General features: G+C 43.5%; 1 protein-coding gene across 3 annotated transcripts in view; it reads left to right on the top strand.

Annotated features, from left to right (window-relative positions):
* The first annotated feature begins 15,377 nt into the window (after positions 1 to 15,377).
* LOC119177185 (deubiquitinase OTUD6B) overlaps positions 15,378 to 25,213 on the top strand; it is a 58,366-nt gene continuing 48,530 nt past the window's right edge. Inside the window, exons 1-2 of one of the 3 annotated variants that reach the window (XM_037428592.2) lie at positions 15,386 to 15,818; positions 16,263 to 18,310. In XM_037428592.2, the coding sequence (XP_037284489.1) occupies positions 15,740 to 15,818; positions 16,263 to 18,109 (1,926 nt within the window). In that variant the 5' untranslated portion in view covers positions 15,386 to 15,739 and the 3' untranslated portion in view covers positions 18,110 to 18,310. Of the gene's footprint in view, positions 15,819 to 16,262; positions 18,311 to 21,281; positions 21,413 to 25,213 lie in introns of those variants that run through there. The other 2 variants (XM_075878192.1, XM_037428593.2) reach the window with 2 other exon arrangements.

Below are 25,213 nucleotides of genomic sequence, written 5' to 3' on the forward strand. Positions count from 1 at the left end.
GCTACTTTCTCAACCTGTTAATTACTACTTCTGTCTTCACGTTGCGGCAATACATTTGTACTTGCAGCCCTTGGAACAAGACCACGGCTGAGAATATTTCATCAATGATGTTTTCTCCCTACCTACAAAGTCAAGGCTTTGACCGAAGCACGATTGCTGGGGAAGTTACATAAATTAAAAGAAGGAGATCCACAAAAAGAAACGGAGATGAGAGAGAGAGAGAGAGAGAGAGAGAGAGAGAACAAGAGAATGCGTTTCGGCTCCCCTGAGGAGAGCTTTGTTCGCAATTTAGTGCACAAGCCTCCCGTCACATTGTGAGCAAGGCTGCGTCAAGGTCACCGAAATTTCCTTATTCTGCATTTTTCTTTATGGTCGGTGTCCTCTTCCGGAATTCCATGACGCACCCTTAAGGACACATAAAGAGGAACATTCGCTACAGTAATTAAATAAAACGTGCCTGCTAAAAATACATGACGTCAATGTTCGTTTTCAAGGGACCTGATGGCGAGCTGACGTGGTGGTTATGGTTAAACAACTGTGCTGTTTGTTTTGTTTTTTTGCAGGTGGTGGACGTATTATCTCCAGCTTTAAAAGCTTCGATCTTATGGGGAACGGGGGAAGGGGGGGGGGGTGTTTTATGCATGGCTACCCCAATGTGCGCAACATTACCTTGTTCAGGCAAATCAGTGTACTTTGTGAGTGTTGACTAATCACGCAAATGACACAGATGAAAGAAACAGGTACAGGAGATTCGGCCCTAACTCAATTGAACAAGCGTCCCTCCTATTGTATCTTGCATCTTATAGTAGTTTGCGTGCTTTATCGATGAAAACTGCGTTTCGGTCACATTACTTTATGCTTCGATTCATTACTAGACTCGCAAGCAGCTAGTAGTGGGAGCCTTGCTAGTATCAAGTTAACGTATACTAACAGTATAAGCAAAACGGCCCAAAAATGTCGTGCATTTGTAGCCTTGTAGGCACGTGTGCTCAGATTTGGGTGCACGTTAAAGAACCCCAGGTGGTCGAAATTTCCGGCGCCCTCTACTACAGCGTCTCTCATAATCGTATGGTGGTTTTGGGTCGTTAAACCCCACATATCAATCAATTATTTGTAGCCTTGTTCATTACACCCCAAATATAAGGATGTAAATGGGGTGTTTTGAGGGTGTTTTATTTACGAACACCTCAAATTTAAAAAATAAGGCGTAAAAAGGTTGTTCATATGGGTGCTTTTAAATCGTACACGCGTTTTACACCTTTTGGGGTGTAAAATTTTTTAGAGTGTAGTGTGCTGAGCACGGACTAGGAGATGGCCCCGCAGCTGATGACTGCCGGCGGCGCCCGCATGGTGCGCTGCTGTGCGAGTGAGTGCAGTGAGGACATACATAAATCTAATTAGACTGTTTGAACTAGAGCTTGCTAGGGCACGTGACAAGTCTCCCCGAAAAAAAAGACAAAAAGAGTTGGTGGGATGAGGAAGTTAAGAGAGCCATAGCAAAACGTCAGGAAGCCTCTAGGGAACACAGACATGCTAAGCGGCGGGGTGAACTGCCAGACGATGTTGAAAGGAACTGGGGCATCTTTCTAAGCTCTAGAAGGGAAGCATCCCTCCTGATCAATGAAAAGATTAGAAGAAATGGTTCTCAGTCGCTGGCAGAAGTACATAAAAAGGACAGAAAGGCAGGTGCGAAATTTTCGAACCATCTAAACTCCCTAAGAAATGAAACAAGCCTAGAGCACAGTAATAAGGGCTGCAGCGCGAGCACGAATGTACTAGAAGAAACAGACAAAGTCGAGGTTCTTCTAGCACATTCGTGCTCGCGCTGCAGCCCTTATTACTATGAATTCAAACCAACTAGCCCAAATCGCCATTCTTCTTCTAGAGCACAGGTTTATAACTACAGCTCAAGGTGCTAAGCTAGAAAGGGACGAAGCTATTGAATATATAAGAACAAGGGTGACAGAAAATTTTCAACAAAGTGCCTTATGCACCACAATAGACAAGAATGGATCAAGTGGTGCAATGGCTCCATTTTCACAACGAGAGTGAGAAAGGGCTGAGAAGAGGGTCCAGAGAAGTACATCAACAGGCCCAGATGGCATTCCAATTATGCTGATAAAGACATTGGGTCCGAAGTCTAAACAGACCTTGAGAGAGGCAGTGAGCAGAACAATAATAGATGGTCAAGTCCCCGATGGATGGAACCTCAGCAGAATGAGCATCATCTATAAAGGAAAGGGGAACAAAACTGACATAAATAACTACCAACCTATAACAGTGACATCGGTGGTCTACAGGCTGGCGATGCAGATTATAAAGGAAAGACTGCAGGCATGGATAGAAGATGAGGGGGTGCTGGGGGAACTGCAGAATGGGTTTCGGAAACACAGGAGGTTGGAAGACAATCTGTTCTCACTGACGCAGTGCATCGAAATAGCAGAAAAGGAACTCAGGCCCCTGTGGCTAGCATTTTTGAATATCAAGTGAGCGTAAGATAGCGTGGTTCAAAAGGATTTGAGGGGAATACTGGACACACTAGGTGCGCAAGATGGAGTCACTTCTCTTTTAAAGAAAATCTTTAAAAGTAACAAGGTTGTTATAAAGTGGGAAAAACAGGTATCCAAGCCCACAGAGGTGAAACGGGGACTTAAGCAGGGGTGTCCTTTCTCACCCTTGTTATTCATGACGTACCTACAAGAATTAAAGGCCAAATTAGAGGGAAGTGGACTTGGCTTCAACCTATATTTTGTCAAACAAGGAAAACTCATTGATCGAACACTACCAGCATTAATGTACGCAGATAATATAGTGCTAATGGCCGACAAGAACGAAGATCTGCAGAGATTGATGGACATCTGCGGTAATGAGGGAGATAGGTTATGTTTCAGATTCAGTAAAGAAAAATCAGCAGTTATGATTTTTAATGATAATGAAGGTTGTGAGCTTAGGATACAGGAGGTCACGCTAGAGATAACAAATAAATACAAATATCTGGGCGTATGGATAAGCAATGGGGCCGAGTACCTAAGGGAACACGAAATATACGTGACGACTAAAGGTAACAGGAATGCAACGGTAATGAAAAACAGGGCACTGTGGAATTACAATAGGTATGATGTTGTGAGAGGAATATGGAAATGGGTCATGGTTCCTGGTCTGACGTTCGGCAATGTGGTCTTGTGTATGAGATCATAGGTTCAAGCAAGATTAGAAATTAAGCAACGTGGAATAAGTAGGCTTGCTTTAAGAGCTCACGGGAATACACCAAATCAGGAAGTACAAGGTGATATGGGATGGACATCATTTGAGGGCAGGGAAGCTAGCAGCAAGATAAAATTTGAAAAGCAATTGAGAAAAATGGGGGAGGAGCGTAGGGCTAGGAAGGTACTCAGCTACTTGTACATGAAGAATGTCGATACAAAATGGAGGAAGCGAACCAAGAAATTGACTGGTAAATACTTAGAAAACGGCAGGTGGCCAAACCAGAAAGAACTGTCGGTTAAGAAGAAAGTGAAGAAAACGGAGACTGGCATGTGGAGAGTTGGCATGATAAGGAACTCCGCACTAGAGATCTATCAAACTTTTAAGCAGGAAATTACCAAGGAAAGAATCTATGATAATACTCGGGGTAGTTCTCTACTGTTTGAAGCCAGGACGGGAGTAGTGCGAACCATGACATATCGGGCCAAATACAGTGGTGTTAGTGGTTAGAAGATGAGAAAAGGCACCTAATTTCTGCAACCCGGTCGGAAGCACGGCGCAGTGCCTGCGGGGAAGGGAAAAGGGAGAAAAGTGGAAAGAAGAGAAAAGATTAAGTGAGCAGTGGCACGGTCGTCATCAGCACGAGCAGTAGTCCAAAAGCAAGGGTAGGGGTGGCAAGGGGCCCGTCCTCAGCGGTAGGGCCAAATACGAAGGGGTAGACACGGTATGCAGTGCATGTGGAGAGGAGGAGGAAACTGCCGAACACTTGATAATGTTCTGTAAAGGGCTTCACCCTATAGTTCAGGCTGATGGCCGCAGAGTTTTTCAAAGCACTGGGGCTTAGGGACAGGTAGGGCAAAATAGACTTTAAACGGGTAGACTTAACTAGAACAAGGTTATCTTATTGGTGGATAAAGTCAATGCACGAGTGAGAATTAAATCCTTCACTTCAAAGTACCAGTCCTCAACTTCACTATTTAAAGAGAAAAATGATAAATGTAGTGGTTAGCTAACTAAGTATTACGGCTAGGTGGCGTTAGCCAGCACCCAATCTAAAGGGTAGAGCCACATTCATCCATCCATCCATCCATCCATGCATTTACGTTCAATCCTTGCGCTCCGCAAGCGCTGCGAAGCTTTCAGGAGGCCGTGCCGCGCGAGGCCAATCATTATTTTCCTGCATTTTTGGAGTGTTATTTCATCATCATCATCATTATCAGCCTGGCTACGTCCACTGCAGGACAAAGGCCTCTCTCTCCCATGTTCCTCCAGTTAACCAGGTCCTGTGCTTGCTGCTGCAAATTTATGCCCGCAAACTTCTTAATCTCACCTGCCCACCTAACTTTCTGTCTCCCCCTAACCCACTTTCCTTCTCTGGAAATCCAGTTAATTACTCTTAATGACCAGCGGTTATCCTGTCTACGCGCTACATGCCCGGCCCATGTCCATTTCCTCTTCTTTATTTCAACTATGATATCCTTAACCCCCGTTTGTCCCCTAAGCCACTCCGCTCTCTTCTTGTTTCTCAAGGTTACACCTGCCATTTTTTTTTTCATTGCTCGCTGCGTCGTCCTCAATTTAAGCTTAACCGTCTTTGTGAGTCTCCAGGTTTCTGCTCCGTAGCTAAGTACCGGCAAGATACAGGTGTTATATACCTTCCTCTTAAGGGATAATGGCAATCTACCTGTCATAATTTGAGAGTGCTTGCCGAATGTGTTCCACCCCATTCCTATTCTTCTAGTTACTTCAATCTCGTGGTTAGGCTCTGCGGTTATTACCTGCCCTAAGTAGACATAGTCTTTTACAACTTCAAGTGCACTATTACCTATCTCGAAGCGCTGTTCCTTTCCGAGGTTGTTGTTCATTACTTTCGTTTTCTGCAGATTAATTTTAAGACCCACCTTTCTGCTCTCCCTGTGTAACTCCATAATCATGAGTTGCAATTCGTCCCCTGAGTTACTCATCAATGCAATGTCATCGGCGAAGCGCAGGTTACTAAGGTATTCTTCATTAACTCTTATCCCTAACTGTTCCCATTCTAGGCTTCTGAAAACCTCCTGTAAGCACACGGTAAATAGCATTGGGGAGATTGTGTCCCCCTGCCTTACACCCTTCTTGATTGATATTTTGTTGCTTTCTTTATGAAGCACTATGGTAGCAGTTGATCCCCTGTAGATTTCTTCCAGAATGTTTATATATACTTCATCTACGCCCTGGTTCCGCAGTGTCTGCATGACGGCTGATATTTCTACTGAATCAAACGCCTTGTCGTAATCTATGAAGGCTATGTATAGTGGTTGGTTATATTCTGAGCATTTCTCTATTACCTGATTGATAATATGAATGTGGTCAATTGTTGAGTAGCCTGTTCGAAATCCTGCTTTTTCCTTTGGTTGATTGAATTCTAATGTTTTCTTTACTCTGTTAGCAATTACCTTTGTAAATAGCTTGTACACTACAGAGAGCAAGCTGATCGGCCTGTAATTCTTCAAGTCCTTGTCATCTCCTTTCTTATGTATTAAGACGATGTTAGCGTTCTTTCAAGACTCTGGTACCCTTCCCGTCAGGAGACACCTCGTAAACAGGGTGGCTAGTTTTTCTAACACAATCTGTCCTCCATCTTTCAGCAGATCTGATGTTACCTGATCTTCACCAGCAGCTTTGCCTCTTTGCATGCTCTCCAAAGCTTTTCTGACTTCTATCATTACTGGTGGGGTGTCGTCTGGGTTACTGCTAGTTCTTATAGTATTAAGGTCGTGGTTGTCTCGGCTACTGTACAGATCTCTGTAAAACTCCTCCGCTATTTCAACTATCCTATCCATATTGGTAGTTATTTTGCCCTCTTTGTCCTTTAGTGCATACATCCGATTTTTGCCTATCCCGAGTTTCCTCTTCATTGCTTTGACGCTTCCTCCGTTTTTCAGAGCGTGTTCAATTCTCTCCATGTTATACCTTCTTACATCGGATACCTTACGCCTATTAATCAACTTCGAAAGCTCTGCCAGTTCTATTTTGTCTGTTGTACTTGAGACTTTCATGATTTCGCGCTTCTTAATAAGATTCTTTGTTTCCTGGGAAAGCTTGCCAGTGTCCTGTCTAACTACCCTGCCTCCAACTTCCACTGCACACTCCGTAATGATACTCGTCAGATTATCATTCATTGTATCTACGCTAAGGTTGGTTTCCTCACTGAGAGCCGAGTACCTGTTCTGCAGCGACACTCTGAATTCCTGTACTTTCCCTCTCAGTGCTAGCTCATTGATTGGCTTCTTGCGTATCAGTTTCTGTCGTTCCTTCTTAAAGTCTAGGCGAATTCGAGACCGTACCATTCTATGGTCACGGCATCGTACCTTGCCAACCACTTCCACATCCTGCATGATTCCTGGGTGTGCGGTCATTATAAAGTCTGTTTCGTTCTTATTTTCGCCATTAGGGCTCCTCCATGTCCACTTGCGGTTTTCTCGTTTTCTGTAGAAGGTATTCAAAATCCGCAAATTATTGCGTTCTGCGAATTCTACTAGTAGCTCTCCTCTGGCGTTTCTAGTGCCGATGCCATAATCTCCTACTGCCTGGTCTCCAGCCTGCTTCTTCCCTACCTTTGCATTAAAGTCGCCCATCACTATAGTATACTGTGTTTTTACCTAACTCATTGCCGATTCCACGTCTTCATAGAAGCTTTCAACTGAAGCGTCATCATGGCTGGATGTAGGCGCGTAAGCCTGTACTACCTTCATCTTGTATCTTTTATTCAGTTTAATTACAATACCTACCACCTTTTCATTAATGCTATAATATTCCTCTATGTTGCCAGCTATGTTTCTGTGAATTAGGAACCCCACTCCCAGTTCTCTTCTGTCTGCCAAGCCCCGATAGGAAAGGACGTGCCCATTCTGTAGCACCGTATAGGCCTCATCTGTCCTCCTAACCTCACTGAGCCCTATTATATCCCATTTAACACCCTCTAGCTCTTCGAATAGTACAGCTAGACTTCCCTCACTAGATAAGGTTCTAGCGTTAAACGTTGCCAAGTTCAGGTTCCAATGGCGGCCTGTAGTCCAGAGATTCTTAGCACCCTCTGCTGCGTTACAGATCTGAGCGCCGCCGTAGTCAGTTGCTTCGCAGCTGCTGAGGACTGAGGGCCGTAAGTTATTTGGCGTATCCATGTGGAAGGTAGTGACCAGATACTGCACCAGGGTGGCCAATCCTTCTCTGGTGAGGGCGTGCGTTCCCGGTGGTGGTTACCGGTGAGGCCGCACCTCAGGCATCTTAATGTAGTTCCATCAACACGCGAATTTTTTTTTTCCCGGTTGGGAACTGCGCGACACCGGGCACGTGGTCCGACTGTTGTTGTTTTCACAGATTCACACTGTTTTCCGCTCCTAAAATTTAAAATTTTCGTTTGTAATAGCAGTATTTGTAGCGGTTGAACTCCTTGTATCTTCACGAACAAATAGACACCACTCTGACCCTCCTAGGACCAAAATTGCTAAAGTTATAGGTAGATATGTGCAGAGCTCACTTACCCGTGCTGCTGACGCGGCCGCTCCCGCTCCCGTAATTTACGTAATGCTTTATAAGAACTACTCGATTGCTTTCACAGTACTGGCGCTTTGCAATACCAAGTGAGGATTATTTCATGACATACATATCGCCATCCGCTACTGCCCGCAGAAAAAAAAACAGGGAGATCCCACGTAACTTGGGAATCAATGCTATGCAAGATGACTCTGTTGTAATTTTTATTAAGTGAAACATTATGAAGTGGCGCTAAATATATGCGAGAAATCGGATAGTCAACACTGGAACCAGCATTGGCGTTTCACGAACGTTTGACTCTTCTTGCATATTATATCGAAGACCTGGCGTGGTTCTGTTGTAGAATATTTGGTTTCCACGCAGATTGCTTGGCTTCGACTTCTCTGCTAGGACACAAACGTTTATTATTTGCATTCGTAGGGTCAACGTTGCCAATACCAGCTTAACGCTCACGCGTTAAAAAAATATGTGGCGACAAGGGTTTGATAGAGTACGTGACGGGATTGTGAAATTATTCATGTCAGGACCAGTGAGTCATATTCATCGAACCATCTTACCCGCCCACTCTAATTTTGTATTACCCTAAGTTAAGGGGTGATCGTGAGGGCACCCAGACGTAGGCGATTTGTCAGACAGACAGACAGACAGACAGACAGACAGACAGACAGACAGACAGACAGACAGACAGACAGACAGACAGGCAGGCAGGCAGGCAGGCAGGCAGGCAGGCAGGCAGACAGATGGACGGACGGACGGACGGACGGACAGACAGACAGATGGACGGACAGACAGACAGATGGACGAACGGACGGATGGACAGACGGACGGACGGACAGATAGACAGACGGACGGACAGATGGACGAACATTTAGACGTATGGACAGATAGACAGACAGACGGACGGATAGACAACCGGGCGGACAGATGGACGAACATTTAGACGGATGGACAGATAGACAGACAGACGGACGGATAGACAGACAGGCAGACGGACGGATAGACAGACGAACAGATAGACAGATGGACAGACAAATTGACGGATAAACAGACGGACGGATGGATAGATAGACAGACAGACGGACGGACAGGTAGACAGATAGATGGACGGACAGACTAACAGATAGACAGATAGAAGGACGGACACAGACAGACGGACGGGCAGACGGATGGACAGACGGACAGATAGATAGATCGACAGACTGACGGACGAACGGATGGACAGACGGACGGACGGATGGACAGATAGACAGACAGATGGACGGACAGACGGATGGACCGACGGACGGATAGATAGATAGATAGACAGGTGGACCGACCGACCGACAGACAGACAGACAGACAGACAGACAGACAGACAGACAGAGAGACAGACAGACAGACAGACAGACAGACAGATGGACCGACAGACAGACAGACAGATGGACCGACATCAGATAGATAGATAGATAGATAGATAGATAGATAGATAGATAGATAGATAGATAGATAGATAGATAGATAGATAGATAGATAGATAGATAGATAGATAGATAGATAGATAGATAGATAGATAGATAGATAGATAGATAGATAGATAGATAGATAGATAGATAGATAGATAGATAGATAGATAGATAGATAGATAGATAGATAGATAGATAGATAGATAGATAGATAGATAGATAGATAGATAGATAGGTGCTCTAAGTGGTTGCAGTACGCAAAGAAACCAATTTTAAAACACATTGACAGTATAACCATCACAGTTACTTTTGAAAATGTGGTTTGTTTTTGAGAGCAAAAATTATCACAGAAGACCCAAAAACTTTTACCTCTTAGCCTGCATTCCATTAGGATTCGGGTGAAGACAAACAATGATAACATGCCAATAAATAATCTGACACTCGCCGCATATGATACCCAAAACGTTGTTAGAAAGGGAGACAGACGTTGAAATTGGAGAAAAACTGTGTGAATAAAATTCGAAAGAATATTTTCAATTTTGTCAGATAAATATTGATATTTGAAACTATGCCTAAACGGCGATTTCGTTCCCGACACCGTTCACACTAATCCGAAAAGATAGTTCGACGAAGTCCCTCTCAGAATGCTTTTCTCACACGACAGCCTTCGGATTCAGCCTTCTGTTTGTCCTCTTGATCTTACTTTTTCATTCAGGAAACCGCGCTGGATCTGTCAGTGCGGGGAACAAGACAACTTTTCCTTGTTCGACCGATAATTCTTTGACATAGCGGCACAATACACGTCCTTTCTTTGCATTGCCGCTAAGCTTTTAACATCTCAGGGTGTTGTAGTGTACATATGACGCCGTCAAACTTCACAGTAAATCAGATGGTAGCTGTAACACACTGATTTTAAATCCGGTGAGGCTCCGGCAGCAACAGGACGAGATTAATTTCGCGCGTTCGTGCACCCTCTCGACACGCAGCGCCGCTTGTGGCAACTGAGTGCAGTCATCACATGCGGGGCCACTCTCTCTCGTACGGAATGCGCGTGCTCAGCACACTAGGCAGTATATTTCTAGACACTGTAGTTATAGCGCGACAACAGAACGACGACACACGTGTCCTTCTTGCCTCTGTGTCATCGCTCTGTTCTCGCGCTGTAACTAATCTAGAGGAAAAGCTGGGCCGGAATAGCTATAACCACCACAACTAGGGTCATTCTACTACAATGCTGACATCACGGAACTATGGTCACCATTATTACAGTGGCTAGGATAGAAAAGTGTGATGAGCGGCAAGCAGCGCCTACGGAGTGCACTGAAGCCTCCGAGGAGCCGCGTGGAGACGCGCGCAATCGTTTATACGTCGTTTGCACGTTTCTGACAGTTTCATCGGGTGCGTTCGTCCTCGGTTTTTTTTTTTTCTGTAATTGCGGTGGCACTCTGACACCGATGCTTCTGTATGCACTCTTATAACGCGAAAGCAAAGTCATTGCTTCGTCCAGGGGTTCTCTACAGGCTACAAGTCAGCTAAAAAGAAGCATGCGTTGTTCGGCGTTCTAAAGGACGAAGCTGTGTTAGCGCAGTGGCGTAGAGCGATTCCGCGCGCTGACAAGCTGCTTCAAGAAAACTCGGCTGTGTGCGAGCTGCACTCCGGCGAGAAGTACATCTCCCGGCACTTCGAGCACACTGTGATGGGCGAAACTGTCCGCATTGAAAGGGGTACACCCATAGGCGTTTTTGCCGTTCAGGGGAGGGGGCGAAGGTTCATTGCAAGGTGCCTCCTTTCTTTTAAATCAGTGTATGAGGCAGATTTCACGCCCCCCTTCTAGATGACTAAAAGAGTGTCCCGCTGCCTAGTCAATGTATAGAACAGATTTAGCACCCCCCTCCCAGGTGGCCAGCCCCCTTTGCCCCCCTCGTGCGGACGCCTATGTGTAGGACTTTCGGAGAAGCTCTTCGCATTCGTAGACGCTTTTGAAATCACTTTTTCAATGTGCTTTAGCTACAACGAGCTTCGCAGTGACAGCTTGGAAAAGCTTGTTTTCTACTTGAAGAAAAAAAAGATGTCACAAGGGGCTGCGCACAACACGGTCCGAGCCTAACCAATCAAGTAAACAAGTTTTTTTATGCTCACCCATTTGCATGTTTACACAAAGGTACTCCACAAAAAGCGAGCATCTTCCCGTGAAAAGAGGAAGTACCTGAAGCTCAGGTGCATCACCTATGCTTGCAGCCCAATGTTCTGTGGGGCGCTTGTGAACTAATCAACTTTTTTTCTTGGGGATAAAAAAGGACGTGCAACAAGTTATTAGGAATGCATTGTTGTAAAGAGATAGAGAGTCACTACTCGGAAATGTGTTCTATCACCTGTGTGTAGAAAATAAAATTATTTTATCCAGATACCACTCGTGGTTCTCACCTCTAGCTGATTATGACGTTTTGACTGATGGGGCTTTATTTACAGATAAGTGCTTGAGAAAATGATGGTTCGCCGTGAAAAGTGTTGCAAGCAATGGCTCACAACTGAGTGCATCGTTCCACTCTTCTACCACTTCTCATCGATAAAATGTTTCAGTGCCGTTACACGCTCACTTTCGGCATCCTGTCGACCTGACGATATTTCAGATCAGTCATGCACTCACGTAGGCATCCTGTTTTCCAGAGGTTAATTAACATACTTTCTCGGTCGCCATTCGAGGCCATCCACGAGCAAAAATATATATTTTAAATGTTTCACATTGCCCGCGCGCGTGGTTGATTGTCGTCTCTGCTCAACGCATCGCAGCCATGGGTGACGTGGATGGATGGATAGATGAATATGGCTGTACCCTTTAGATCGGGCGATAGCTAGCGCCACCAAGCCGTAATACCTAATGAACCAAAAACTATATTTATTTTTTCTTCCTTAAAAAGTGAGTTTGAGGATTCGTACTTTGCAGTGAAGAGTTTAATTTTCACTCGTGCCTTGACTTTAGCCACCAATCAGATAACCTCCTTCTAGTTAAGTCTACTTGCTTAAAGTCTATTTTGCCCTCCCGGTCCCTAAACCCCAGTGCTTTGAAAAACTCTGCGCCATCATCCTGAACTATAGGGTAAAGCCCTTTACAGAACATTATCAAGTGTTCGGCAGTTTCTTCTTCCTCTCCACACGCACTGCATACTGTGTCTACCCCTTCGTATTTGGCCCGATATGTCTTGGTTCGCAGTACTCCCGTCCTTGCCTCAAACAGTAGAGAACTACCCCGAGTATTATCATAGATGCTTTCCTTGGCAATTTCCTGCTTAAAAGTTCGATAGATCTCCAGTGCGGACTTCTTAATCATGCCCATTTTCCACATGTCAGTCTCCGTTTCCTTCACTTTCTTCTTAACCGATAGTTCTTTTTGGTTTGGCCACCTGCTGTTTTCTAAGTATTTACCAGTCAACTTCCTGGTTCGCTTCCTCCATTTTGTATCGACATTCTTCATGTACAAGTAGCTGAAAACCTTCCTAGCCCAACGCTCCTCCTTCATTTCTCTTAATCGCTTCTCAGATTTTATCTTGCTGCTAGCTTCCCTGCCCTCAAATGATGTCCATCCCATATCGCCTTGTACTCCCTGATTTGGTATATTCCCGTGAGCTCCTAAAGCAAGCCTACCTATTCCACGTTGCTTAATTTCTAATCTTGCTTGAACTTCTGATCTCATGCACAAGACCGCATTGCCGAACGTCAGCCCAGGAACCATGACCCCTTTCCATATTCCTCTCACAACATCATACCTATTGTAATTCCACAGTGCCCTATTTTTCATCACTGCTGCATTCCTGTTACCTTTAGTCGTCACGTATATTTCGTGTTCCCTCAGGTACTCGGTCCCATTGCTTATCCATACGCCCAGATATTTGTATTTATCTGTTATCTCTAGCGTGACCTCCTGTATCCTAAGCTCACTACCTTCGTTGTCATTGAAAATCATGACTGCTGATTTTTCCTTACTGAATCTAAAATCTAATCTATCTCCCTCATTACCACAGATGTCCATCAATCTCTGCAAATATTCCTTGTTGTTGGCCATTAGCACTATATCATCTGCGTACATTAATGCTGGTAGTGCCTGATCAATAAGTTTTTCTTGTTTGACTAAAGAGAGGTTGAAGCCCAGCCCACTTCCTTCTAATTTTGCCTCTAATCCTTGTAGGTACATCATGAATAATAAGGGTGACAGGGGGCACCCCTGCCTAAGCCCCCGTTTTACCTCTGCAGGCTTGGATACCTGTTTTTCCCACTTTATAACTACCTTGTTACCTTTATAGATACCCTTTAAAAGATTAGTGACTACATGTTCCACGCCTAGTGTGTCCAGTATTCCCCACAATTCCTCTTGAACCATGCTATCGTACGCTCCCTTGATATCCAAGAATGCTAGCCACAGGGGCCTGTGTTCCTTTTCTGCTATGTCGATGCACTGCGTCAGTGAGAACAGATTGTCTTCCAACCTCCTTTGTTTCCGAAACCCATTCTGCAGTTCCCCCAGCACCCCCTCATCTTCTATCCATGCCTGCAGTCTTTCCTTTATAATCTGCATCACCAGCCTGTAGACCACTGATGTCACTGTTATAGGACGGTAGTTGTTTATGTCAGCTTTGTCCCCCTTTCCTTTATAGATCATGCTCATCCTGCTAAGTTTCCATCCATCGGGGACTTGACCATCTATTATTATTTTGCTCACTGCCTCTCTCAAAGCCTGCTTAGACTTCGGACCTTATGTCTTGGCGTGGCGGCACTACCTAGCGCTACCAACGGTGAGCGACAGAACTAAACGGAGACACTCGCTCCCATAGGAGCCCCACCATCTGGGCAGGTCAGGACTACAGCAGGCCGCGTCTATGGCAAAGATCACGCAATTTGGTGGCCTCAATTTCATATAAACACAGAAAACTGGACACACAGGGGTTTGTTTGATTCACGGCACCACGCTCGCCGCCGCACAGATGCAAACGTGCGCCGGCGTTATCTGGCGGTTTCCTCCCATGCCGTTACGCGCTAGCCGGCGTAACGCCTTGCCACCTTGGGGCTTACGCACTAGCCGGCTTACGCGCTAGCCATAACACTTTTCTATTTTAGCCACTGTACCATAACGGAACGTAGTCATTATTGCCATTACAGTACTAAATATATTAAAAGAATATATAAAAAGAAGCACAAAATATATCAGTTTAAAACACATGTATTTCCCAGTGTATGTTATAAACAAGCGTAGTCATGCGTATTCAACAAACGTAAATTGTTTAATATGTTTATATTAACTACATTTAGGAAAAATACAATGGCCATTTGCACAATTTATTGCGCTTGTAAAGGAGCCTTTGCAACTTTGCAGGTTTGTTTACTAGATGGCGCCACCATTCCTTTGGGAGCCACTGTGCGGTCGATGGCGCCGGCTTGCTTGGGCGCCTCGTTGCCTCGTCGTCCGGGTTTTTTTGTTAGAGCCAACAACAACTCGTCTTTATGTGACAGTATCTTACTGCGACGCAAAAGAGAGCCATGAAGCTACGCAAATGCCAGGAGTTATTGCATCCTTCAGTTGCAAGTGCGAGTGGACGCCACACAAAAGCTGGCAATCGTTTCATCATGGCGGAACTCAGGCGGTTATAGGTTTTAATGGACGGGGCCTATGGGGAGCTTTTCCTCTAGAGCTTGTATATATGTGGAGGTAGACACGACATGCGGTGCGTGTGGAGAGGAAGAAGAAACTGCCGAACACTTGATAATGTTCTGTAAAGGGCTTCACCCTATAGTTCAGGATGATGGCGCAGAGTTTTTCAAAGCACTGGGGTTTAGGGACAGTGAGGGCAAAATAGACTTAAAGTGGGTAGAATTAACTAGAAGGAGGTTATCTGATTGGTGGCTAAAGTCAAGGCACGAGTGAAAATTAAACTCTTCTCTGCAAAGTACGCATCCTCAACCTTACTATTTAAAGGAAAAAAAATAAACCTAACTTTTGATTCAATAAGTATTATGGTTTGGTGGCGCTAGCCATCGCCTATTCTAATGTGTACAGCCATACTCATCCGTCCATCTAGATTTATTTAAACCCTCTCGGTTTGAACTATAGTCGGCATATTCTAGCATAGGCGGCGCTAGCGGGGTCAAGCGCGAAGGTTGGGGCTGAGGCCTGTGGAGGCTGGCCTGTGGGAGCGTGCACTAGCTTCGGGTGCCACGGCATCAGCGGCCGCAAACCCGCGCTAGTAAACTTCGCGGGGGTTACCGTGGCCACCAACATCGTGCAAAGCAAAGTAGTACGTTGTAAGTACTTTGCCATGTGTGTTGGCTGATACCACAGCTAGTACGGGCGCACGCACTACTGGCTCGCATTGTTGATGTGTCGCTGAAAGCTCCCGTGCGACCACATGTCCTCTCAAGCAGCCGAAAGAAATATCGTGCACGAAAGGCGCTTGCGGACATTTTGGTGACCATAGACTGCTTTTTGGTACGAACCTACCTCGAGAGGTCCGCTTCACTTGCTCGAGCCTTTTATAAAAGTACAGTCATTGGATTCAGAGCACGGAACCATGGCGGAGAGCGGCCAATTGCAACTTTCTCACGACGAGCTTTTGCAAGCGCATAAAAAGGAACGCAAAGAATTGCAAGGTGAGTGGAAGCATTACTTCCTTCGCATGAAGTTGAGCGATTGTCGGCTCTTTTCTAGGTGGTCCGATTCGGCAGATGCCACGCTCCTTCTCCACAGCGAATATGTTAGAACACATTGATGCTATTTGCGTATTAAATATATTGCAATTACAAACGGGGCACCATTCAAATGAGTTGCACTACTAATAGATTAGGCGCCATTGGTTGAGTAGCTCGAGGGAGAGGTTGAAAAACAAAAAGAGAGAGAGAGAGACTAAAAAAATTTTTAAGCGCTGCTGTTTTGAGCGTGTTACAAACGGCCTTTGTAGTGCTTTTGATGTAAATGTGTCTTGTTGCGCTTCAAGTTTTCGTCAACTTTGTTGTGTTTAGATAGGAGGGTGTTGCAACTTCTTCTTACCCCCTACTCTCTCTCTCTCTCTTTTCGATCTCTCCCTTTCCCCTCAGGCGCGGTCAAATGCCAGCAGTACCAGCTGAACACCCAGCAGTTTGAAGTCTGCTTCAGGAGACTCCAATCTATTCCATTTCCCGCCAACAACATTGTCTCGCTGCATCTTCACGAGTTTCTCGCCAACTGTGCCATCAAGCATGGCATAGCAGAGGACACTTTACTCCTGTGTCTTGTTACAGCCACATCCCACCTTATGGGTCTCTCATCATCAACAAAAATTTGTTTGTCATCTGGTTGGCAAGAAAATCCTGTGCTGTGGTCTACTGTCTTGGTGCCAAGGGAACACAGCTGTCACAATTTTGTGTGGACCTTACAGAAACTGCTGTGCGACTTGCATTCAGAGCTGCGTTCCAGAGACATTGCAGCAAAGCCACTTGTAGTGGATGAAGCATCGTGCACTAGTCTCAGCAGGTTGCTGACACTGTGGCAGGTTGGACCTATTTTAGGTGCACATGCATCTTTTGAGCAAGTTAAAACTGTTTTCTCATCTGTTGGGAAAGGAAAGTTTGAAAGGCTTGCCTTGGGTGTACCTGTGTTGTGGTGCCCGGTCACTTCTGATGTACCTTTTTTGAGTGAAGTGCGCTTTAATCTTTGTTGTATCACAGACCCATATGCTTTTCATTCTGTCTTGTCATCAAAGCTCAATGATAACGTGGAATTTCAGGAATGTATGTGGCCTAATATTCTCCTTGCTTGTGGTCATGAAAGGTCGCTGGACCTGGTCAGTACATATGAACAGGTAGCAGATGTAGAGGTAGATAGGTTGAAAGGCTTACTGCTGTCCATTGCAGAAGCACACTGCTTACCAGTTAGGTACAAGTTGTCAGAGGAAGCAAGATGTATTCTCCCACAACTGATGTCCAAGTTCAAGCAACTGGCATCGAGTTTGAATTGCCGTGTGGCTCTCTTCAAGACTGCCACTAGTCAGATTTTTCGTTTGGCTGCAGCACTATACGTTCTGGATGGCTGTCTTAGTGCAGCAATTCAACCTGACATACGCGAGTATGAAATACCTGCAGCACATGTTTGGGAAGCACATGACATAGTGATGCACACATTGCGCATTAAAGCTGAGCTTCTAGATTGTCCTCTTCAGGATGAGTTGTTCCAGACTGTTGAGAACCCCAGAACATCCCACCAAAGCAACAGCTTTCAGCATTGTACAAACGGAACAGTGCGCAATATTTCTGTTTCATCAGTATTTTGTGTGGCACCTGGAGTACAGGTGCAGTCAAACCGTGAGCAAGTTCCAGTGCCTGTTCCGATTCCTCGTGAACTTTCGGTGTCAATTGTTCAGCCACCAGCACGTGACAGCGAGCACAGTGGTTCTCATATCTCACAGTCAGAACCACAAGAAACCTTTATTTCCTTCAATTCAGTTATCCCGGACTCTGACGAGGAGTTTGTGGACAAATTTCACTACAAAATTAGGCGTCTGCTAATATGTGGGAAGACTCTGCTCACACCAACACTAGTGGCACAAATGAAGTACGTCTCGGTCACTGATCCAAATGTCCCTGGGAAGCTACGTTATCCCACACAACTTGCCTCCCTTTTCCTTAAAAGAGTGGCTGCCTTGGGATTTGGCACCATGTTAACACGACATGACAGCCACTCCAAGAAGCTGTTGTTTCGAAAAACAGACTATCAGCAGCTTGGTCAAGCTCAGCTAAAGCTTCTTCAGAATCTTCGTGTGACCAGAGAACAGTACTCACAAGGCTCTCCACGACCACGCGCGCCAAATTGGGAAACTGGATCAGCTGCACCTGTTCGCTTGCCACACTCGCCAGTAAATCAGACACAGAGTCTTCCTGTTAAGCAAGAAGTCATTGACATAAACTAGAGGAACAAAGAATGGTGGTTTATGTCACTCATTAAGTAATAAGCTCTTTCTAGCTTCACTCCTGAAAAGTTTCAGTGTTAGGTGCTAAGCACAAAGCTGTGAGCTCAAATATTCAGAGGTGGCCATTGCCAAATATTTGATTTTTGTAGGCAACAAGTTCCTCGGGTGTCGGTCATCTGCTGATCCTTCCTTGGAAAAGAATTGCTGGTTTAGTTTTTGCCAAATGTTTGTTTTGCACATAGTCAACATTTATACCGTAGATATAACTGCCTCCTGAAGCTTGGATGTTTGTACATCTTGCAATGACTGCACAGTGCATGAATTGCTCCTTTCATGGCAAACAGTGATTTTATGAAAACTGTCGCCCATGATTCTGTACATGATCATTAACTTGTTCACCTGTAGCTTATGTGCTGCATTACAGCTTATTTTGGTAAGTGAAAGTTTCATGTTTCACATAGAGGCCCTACAACAGTTTTGTGACTGCATTAAAATTTAGTGCTGGAACGTGTGTGGCAACAAATGCTGAGTATAATGCAAAAAGAATTATGAAAATAGGTGCACGAAAACTGATCTTATTAGTCTTCAAAGTTAAAAAAACTCGAGCAGATAACACCAAGAAATGTTCCCTTTTGCATTTCATTCTCCTGCTGATCCCAAAGGTCATTTCCAATCACTGCACGCGTCTTACAGATCCATGCCGTAAGGCTTGCCTTAAGGTGGCAGTTGTGCAGAGTCCTCAGCATCGTTCTGAAATTGTTTTCAAAATTTTATATTTAAAAATGTAATTCCTTTTGAATCTGTGTATCTGAGAAAGTATTAGTAGTGCTTTTATATTATTTTGTGCACAATAACGTGGCCTTGCTGGGACCATGCGAGTATTACACGTGACTTCGCGTAGAACCATTCGGAACGCGCGGTAATGACATTTATACCACATCACAAGGCAATATTTCTGATCACAGAAATAGCTGCTGTGTCTCAGTGTAGTCTGAACATAGTGTAGCTTCTCCATTAAAATAAAACTATAACAGCTTTGTTATTGGCGTTACTATTTGCTGAATGATATTGGCACATTCTGCGGTTATGACAAGAAGTGATAAAAACTGCACACTCAATTTGTGTGGTAGGGCCCCTTTAAGGTTGTGGGTCCGATAAAATCTCATTTTGTTTAGATGAGACACCAGTGAAAATATTGATGGACACTGATCACAGTGAAAAAATATATGCTGACAATATGGTCCCACATGGGAGCCTTGTTTTTTCGTAAATACTTTTCACCAAGAAAATCTTCACCTCAAGGACCCTCTGGAAATGCCTTAAAAGTCGTTTGACTAGTTGCACATTTTAAGTTCATTTCAAAATAAAGGTATGTTCTATAATGACCCAGGTTGACCTGAATAGCAATTTCGTGGGAAACCAAGGTAGACTGGAAATAACTTTAACTTTAATGTATCAATTTGGCGAGTCTGTCTCTGTATAATGTGGAATGTCTGGTGTTTACTGGCGTATTAGTTTTTTGCAGATAAATGAAATAATGTAAAGTACAGCAGGCTGATTATTCTATGGTATCGAAATCTATAACATAGGTCAACAACTTTCACAATTTTTTTAGATCTGTTTCATTATAATTTATTTGTCGGTGAAAATAAATGAGCAGGAAGTTGCACATTTATTTTCTGCCCCTTGTAGCGTGTCCATGGGATTTCCTTCTGGCATAGTTGAAGCCGTCATTTCCTGGTGTAATGAGCACGTATAAGTGATAATACTTTCATTACATTGTGTATAAATGGTTATGCAATATGATCCATTCGTCTTGTGCACTTTCATACGGTACTTTCAGTTTTGTACACTGTAAAATATATTTGACCAAGTTTTGTCATTCATGTGGATCAGTACACTACACCCAGATTGTTGGCATATGTTGGTATGCATTGCAAAAGAAATAGGTCATCCAATCCAGCTATGCCCAATGGGCATAGCTGCTGTAACTGAAGGGGTCTTGCTACCTGTTAGTAGAGATGCAGTTGTTATTCTGGAGGTGGCTTCATTGACAATTTTCTGACATGCTTTAGTGTTTACTTTTTATTTTGGAAATATTAACATGTTTGCTATATTCCCGTCCTCTAGGACTTTCCTGCAGATCATTCAAATGTGTTCTTTTACTTTGTGCATAACAGATTAGGTGGTTAATTTTAAGCACGAACATTGCCAGGCTATAGATGTTGTTTAATGTGTGGTAACCTGTCTTGGCAATTATGACCACTTTTGAGCTAACTCCCATTGTCTTAGCTAGTGCTTAAAGTGGAGGAGCTAGATGAAAAAGTATTTGTGTTAGCGATCAACTGGAACTGAACAAACAGACAAAGCGACTTGAGTGTTACAATGGAAGAACAAAGTAAAACATCACTGTAATGTTCTGCATAGCTACGAGGTATTCCGAGAATTCGGCACACGAAAATTTCTGCCAAAGATTTTGCGTTTTTTTTTTACAATCAAAGAAGGTTTTTCGCTGTGTTGTATGTTGGTTACTTCGTTTCATAGCCCCGAAATTGGCCCTTGTATTATGTTTGGGTTAAGCACTACTATGGGAAATATGGCTGAAAGTTTATTGGGGTGTTAAGTGTGCATAAACATCAAAATTATGAAGTATTATTGTTTCAGAATCTCAAAGTAGGTATGAAGTATGCCAATATGTGATGGCAGAAACTGGTTAATTGCCTTACATTGAATGGTGCAAATACCATTATTGGATATAAGGTTAACAAATTCAGTTGGTGCAAATATAGATTGTATAAATGCTTTGCAGATTAATCAGTAATGTCTGTTGAAATTCTTCAAAAGGGCATAAACAATATTACTGACCAGGATACACATAGCACACCATGTGTCTTCAGAGCAACCAGAGACCTGATCTGGTATTTTTTTTCTGAAAACGATATTCGGACATGGGAACCTTTGAATCATCTAAACATGTCATGGTTCACACATGTATATAGTCACTGCCATATTCGCATCACGTGTAAAGGATTATTGGTACAAAAATATTGTGTATTTTTTTTTCTAAATAAATAGCTAATGATACTTTATCATGGCTAGAGACCTTGTTTGCATATGGTGGTTAATTAATAGGTGACATTTTTATAGTGCTTGGTCACATTTCTGGTTTCAGATAGCATTGATTAAGACAGGACGAGGGAGTCTGTTAGAAACCCTGCTGGCTCTGTGACCACACAAAACGCGAACATGTTGTCAAATGTGGCACAGAGCACATTCTAGGAGCACGACAGCCAATGCAAACTGGTAATGTAATTGATCGCTGGTAGCTTACATTAAGTCTGGGTGGATGTTCATGACAGAATGTGCTCCATCTTGCATTATAAAACTGGTGTAAAATTGTAAAGTACACTGTAAAATTGTTATTACATAAGCTCGGGGCTATTTTTTCTCTTCATATTTTGTAGATGATGTGTGTGTGTGACCACAAAAGTCTATCTTGAGTTATTTCACGTTCAAAATCTGTGTCGGTACTGCTTTAAAGGGACACTAAAGGCAACTATTAAGTTGTTATTGATTGTTAAATTAGCAGTTCATAAACCTCGTGGTGTTACTTTTGTGCCAAGGAAAGGCTTATTTTGAAATAATATCACGTTTTAGTGGCCTGCATTGGGTTAGCGTACTTCAAATTACCCGCTTCAAGAAGCGGACAGACTCGCGTCGCTGTTGCCATGCACATTGTTGTGCGGCTTTACTGCGCGGTAGCCGACACTAGTAGACAGAACAAAAACAGTGAGAGTCACAGGAGCAACAACGTCCATTGATCAGTTTCCTGCCATCGGCTCTGAGACGCAAGACTTATTTTGGTTCAACTGCGCCCCGCTAGATGGCACGACTTGTCTAGTGTAACCATGTGAAAATGGAATTTTTGAACCACTCGCGCCATTCTCTGTAGTAACGTCCGGCAGTCCTCTTTTCCGTGAATCAAACAGAAAGGAAAGAACAAGCTCCATTTTATTGCATCTTTTGATGCACGGAAGGTTCTTTATTTAGTGCAGCTAGATCGATTACTAGTAATTAAATTTAGGCGTTTTTTCTGATGTCATTGGTATCGTTTTTGAGAATTTACTACTGCAATGCATGTATTCTTGTGTATTTACCTTAATTTCTCAGTAAATAGGGCACTGCTGTTGATATTATTGTAGTTTTAGATGTTCTTGAGCTTTCACTCTTGTGTAAATTGTTATTTGACTTTAGTGTCCCTTTAAGCATTACTGCTATGCTTATGTTACGCCATGACAACTTTCTGGTCACGAACGCCACCTGAATGACGAAACTTAGCAGTGAACCAGCATTTTTTACTCACCATCTTCACAGTGCAGCTGTTTGCTGTGTGCTCTTGATTCTATGGTGTTGTCTACTGTCGAGCTCTTGAACAATTTGAACTACCTCCCAAAGTATTGCAGTGTCCCTAGTAATGTTAACTTTTCCCTAACATGCTAGGCGTGTTGCATATGCAAGTTGTGCAAGAAGGATGGTGGTGGTTGGTTATGGGTCCTAGCTGTACAGCTCTTTAATATTTTCATAATTTCACTAGAGCATTGGTAAGCACCGTGCCACAGAGTCGCCAATGAAAGTAGCTAGAAAGGGCTCATGCACACTTTGTGTTCTTGTGTCTGAGCACCTGTTAGGCTTTAAGAATAAACCTGGCATTGCTACTGCATTGAACCATTGTGTGTGCAGGAACAAATGCGTACATATCTGGTTACGCCAGAAGTATGTAAGTGGCAGGATCTACGTGGAGCTGGATGGAAAAGCCTATTACAATAGTATGTTCGTCATCGTTGTGCCTGCGGTCTCAACTTTCATGGCTGGGCTCCATGACATGGCATTGACCATTATCTCGGTTGACGCTCTCATGAATCATTCTTGTGGAAAAGTATACATAATGTTTATAGCATCATGGCCATTTTTTTTTTGCTAGCCAAGACTCGGATAATATGCCATTGTGGTGCATTATTGGTAAAACTTTTACTTCTGGTGGTAGATATTGAGTGTAGTATGGAAAGCTATGTAAGAATTTGTACTATTGAAATGTCTGTATGTGTTGGTGAAAAGTATTTGGACCCTTTACGGAAGCTTAATGAACTATGTGTTGCTCGCAGTTGTGAATCCTAGTCTACACTTAGTGTAGCATCTGATAAATTAAGCAGTGGTAACTGACAATGATTAAGGCGTAGTGATATTGGTATAAATGAGGATTTAGGAGGAAGCCCGTGAACTCTGAAGAATAAATTTACTGCCCCACGATCTCGCAACGTATCGAAAAATTGCTTATGGGCACTATGTATATATAATATACGAGGTTTGTTAAAAGAAGCTAACGTGTCACTGACACTTCAATGAGCGCATATTTCAAAGCTACTCGGTATTCTTTTAACTGTAGGAAGGGGGAGACGGAAGCATGCTATGAAAACTCTGTAAACAGGGGTTGTGTCGAGCCGACGTTTGGACTAGTGGACTTGTCTTTCTCAAGGCTAGAACAGAACTGATTTCCTTAGTGTTAGCATGTCTATGCTGTGTACCCTCTCCTCTGTGACAAATTGTAATAGCAAATAAGGAACATGTATCTTGTGAATAAAAAGAAAATGAGGAAACAGCGAGAAGGTGAGGATGTACAAATGTCGCGGAGTCCCGGTTGTTAGAAGTTAACAATGGCAGATTTGAAATTCCTAGACGGAGGGCTTAATTTGCAGTGGTTTTCTTTGTGTATGTACCATACCGAATGGATTCAAGAGGCTCTTTAGAAACGTTTATACCTACTGGCTGGAGTTAATTGAATTTGTGAATAAGGTACAACTCTTTATATTTTCTGTCTCTTGTGGACAGGAAGTTTGACTGAGGAATGTAGAGTTGAGATAGTAATTTTAAAAGCATGTTAGTGCATGCAAAAGTAAACTCATTCTACTGCCCAGGTGACACCTTGCTCCCATCTAGACTAGCAAACACCTTCGAGATGCCATTATAGTTAAAAGCACTGGCAGTGATTATGTCCCTAGTATAAAATCTAGTTTTACCTGCGCTAGTGAAAACATTATCTACATGATGAAATTTTCATGTTGTCATAAACAGTACATTAGTGAAACAGGACAGCCAGTTAATGTTATATTAAACAGTCATCGTACAGACACGGCAAAGCAATTACCTAAAGTAGTGGCACAGCATTTTAATGTAGCAGGACACAAGTTTGACGACCTCCAACTCTACATCCTTCAGTCAAACTTCTGGTCCGCAAGAGACTGAAGATATACAGAGTCGTACTTTATTCACAAGTTCAATACAATCCAGCCAGTAGGTATAAACATTTCTAAAAGGACTTTTGAATTCATTCAGTATGGTACACACACAAAGAAAAAATTGCGAGTTAAGCCCTTCGTTTAAAAATTTCAAACCTGCCTATGTTGACTTCTGAATACCGGTTCGACAACCGGGACTTCGCTACACGTTTGCATCTTCACCTCCCCCACCGCTTCCTTATTGTCTTCTTATTCATAGAATACCTTTTGTCATAGCCCCTTTCCCTCCCCTGCTCTTTCACGCCAATGTATCCATGTTGCCCCCCCCCCCCCCCCTTGTTAAGATGGAGGAGATGGTACGACGCGTAAAGAAATCAGTTCTGTTCTAGCCTTGAGGAAGACAAGTCCTCTTGTCGAAACGTCAGCTTGTTTATGGATTTTTCATCAGTATTCTTATGGCATTTTGTATAAATCGACTGAGCAATTTATTCTGGAAAATAATGACCTGCTATCTTTCTCAGTTTACTGGGTTGACATTTCATATTTGGGCTGCTTGAATGCAGTCTGTGCACTCGTACAAAGAGGTAGCTACATGAATGCCTGTTGAACCAAGTTACCCGTTATGAAACTGGACATGCTGAAAACTGGACATGCCCATCGCTGATTACGCGGGGGCCTGCTGATTGTTGTAACACCTGGGACCAGCAATATAAAACACAAGATCGCCTCCTCTGTGTGTGCTCATAAGCTGCTCAATGGCATATACAGCGCTGGTGTCACTGGTGTCACGAGCATTTATTAGTTAAATTTT

The sequence above is a fragment of the Rhipicephalus microplus genome, chromosome X, assembly GCF_043290135.1.
Source record: "Rhipicephalus microplus isolate Deutch F79 chromosome X, USDA_Rmic, whole genome shotgun sequence".
NCBI classification, from domain to species: Eukaryota; Metazoa; Arthropoda; class Arachnida; order Ixodida; family Ixodidae; genus Rhipicephalus; species Rhipicephalus microplus.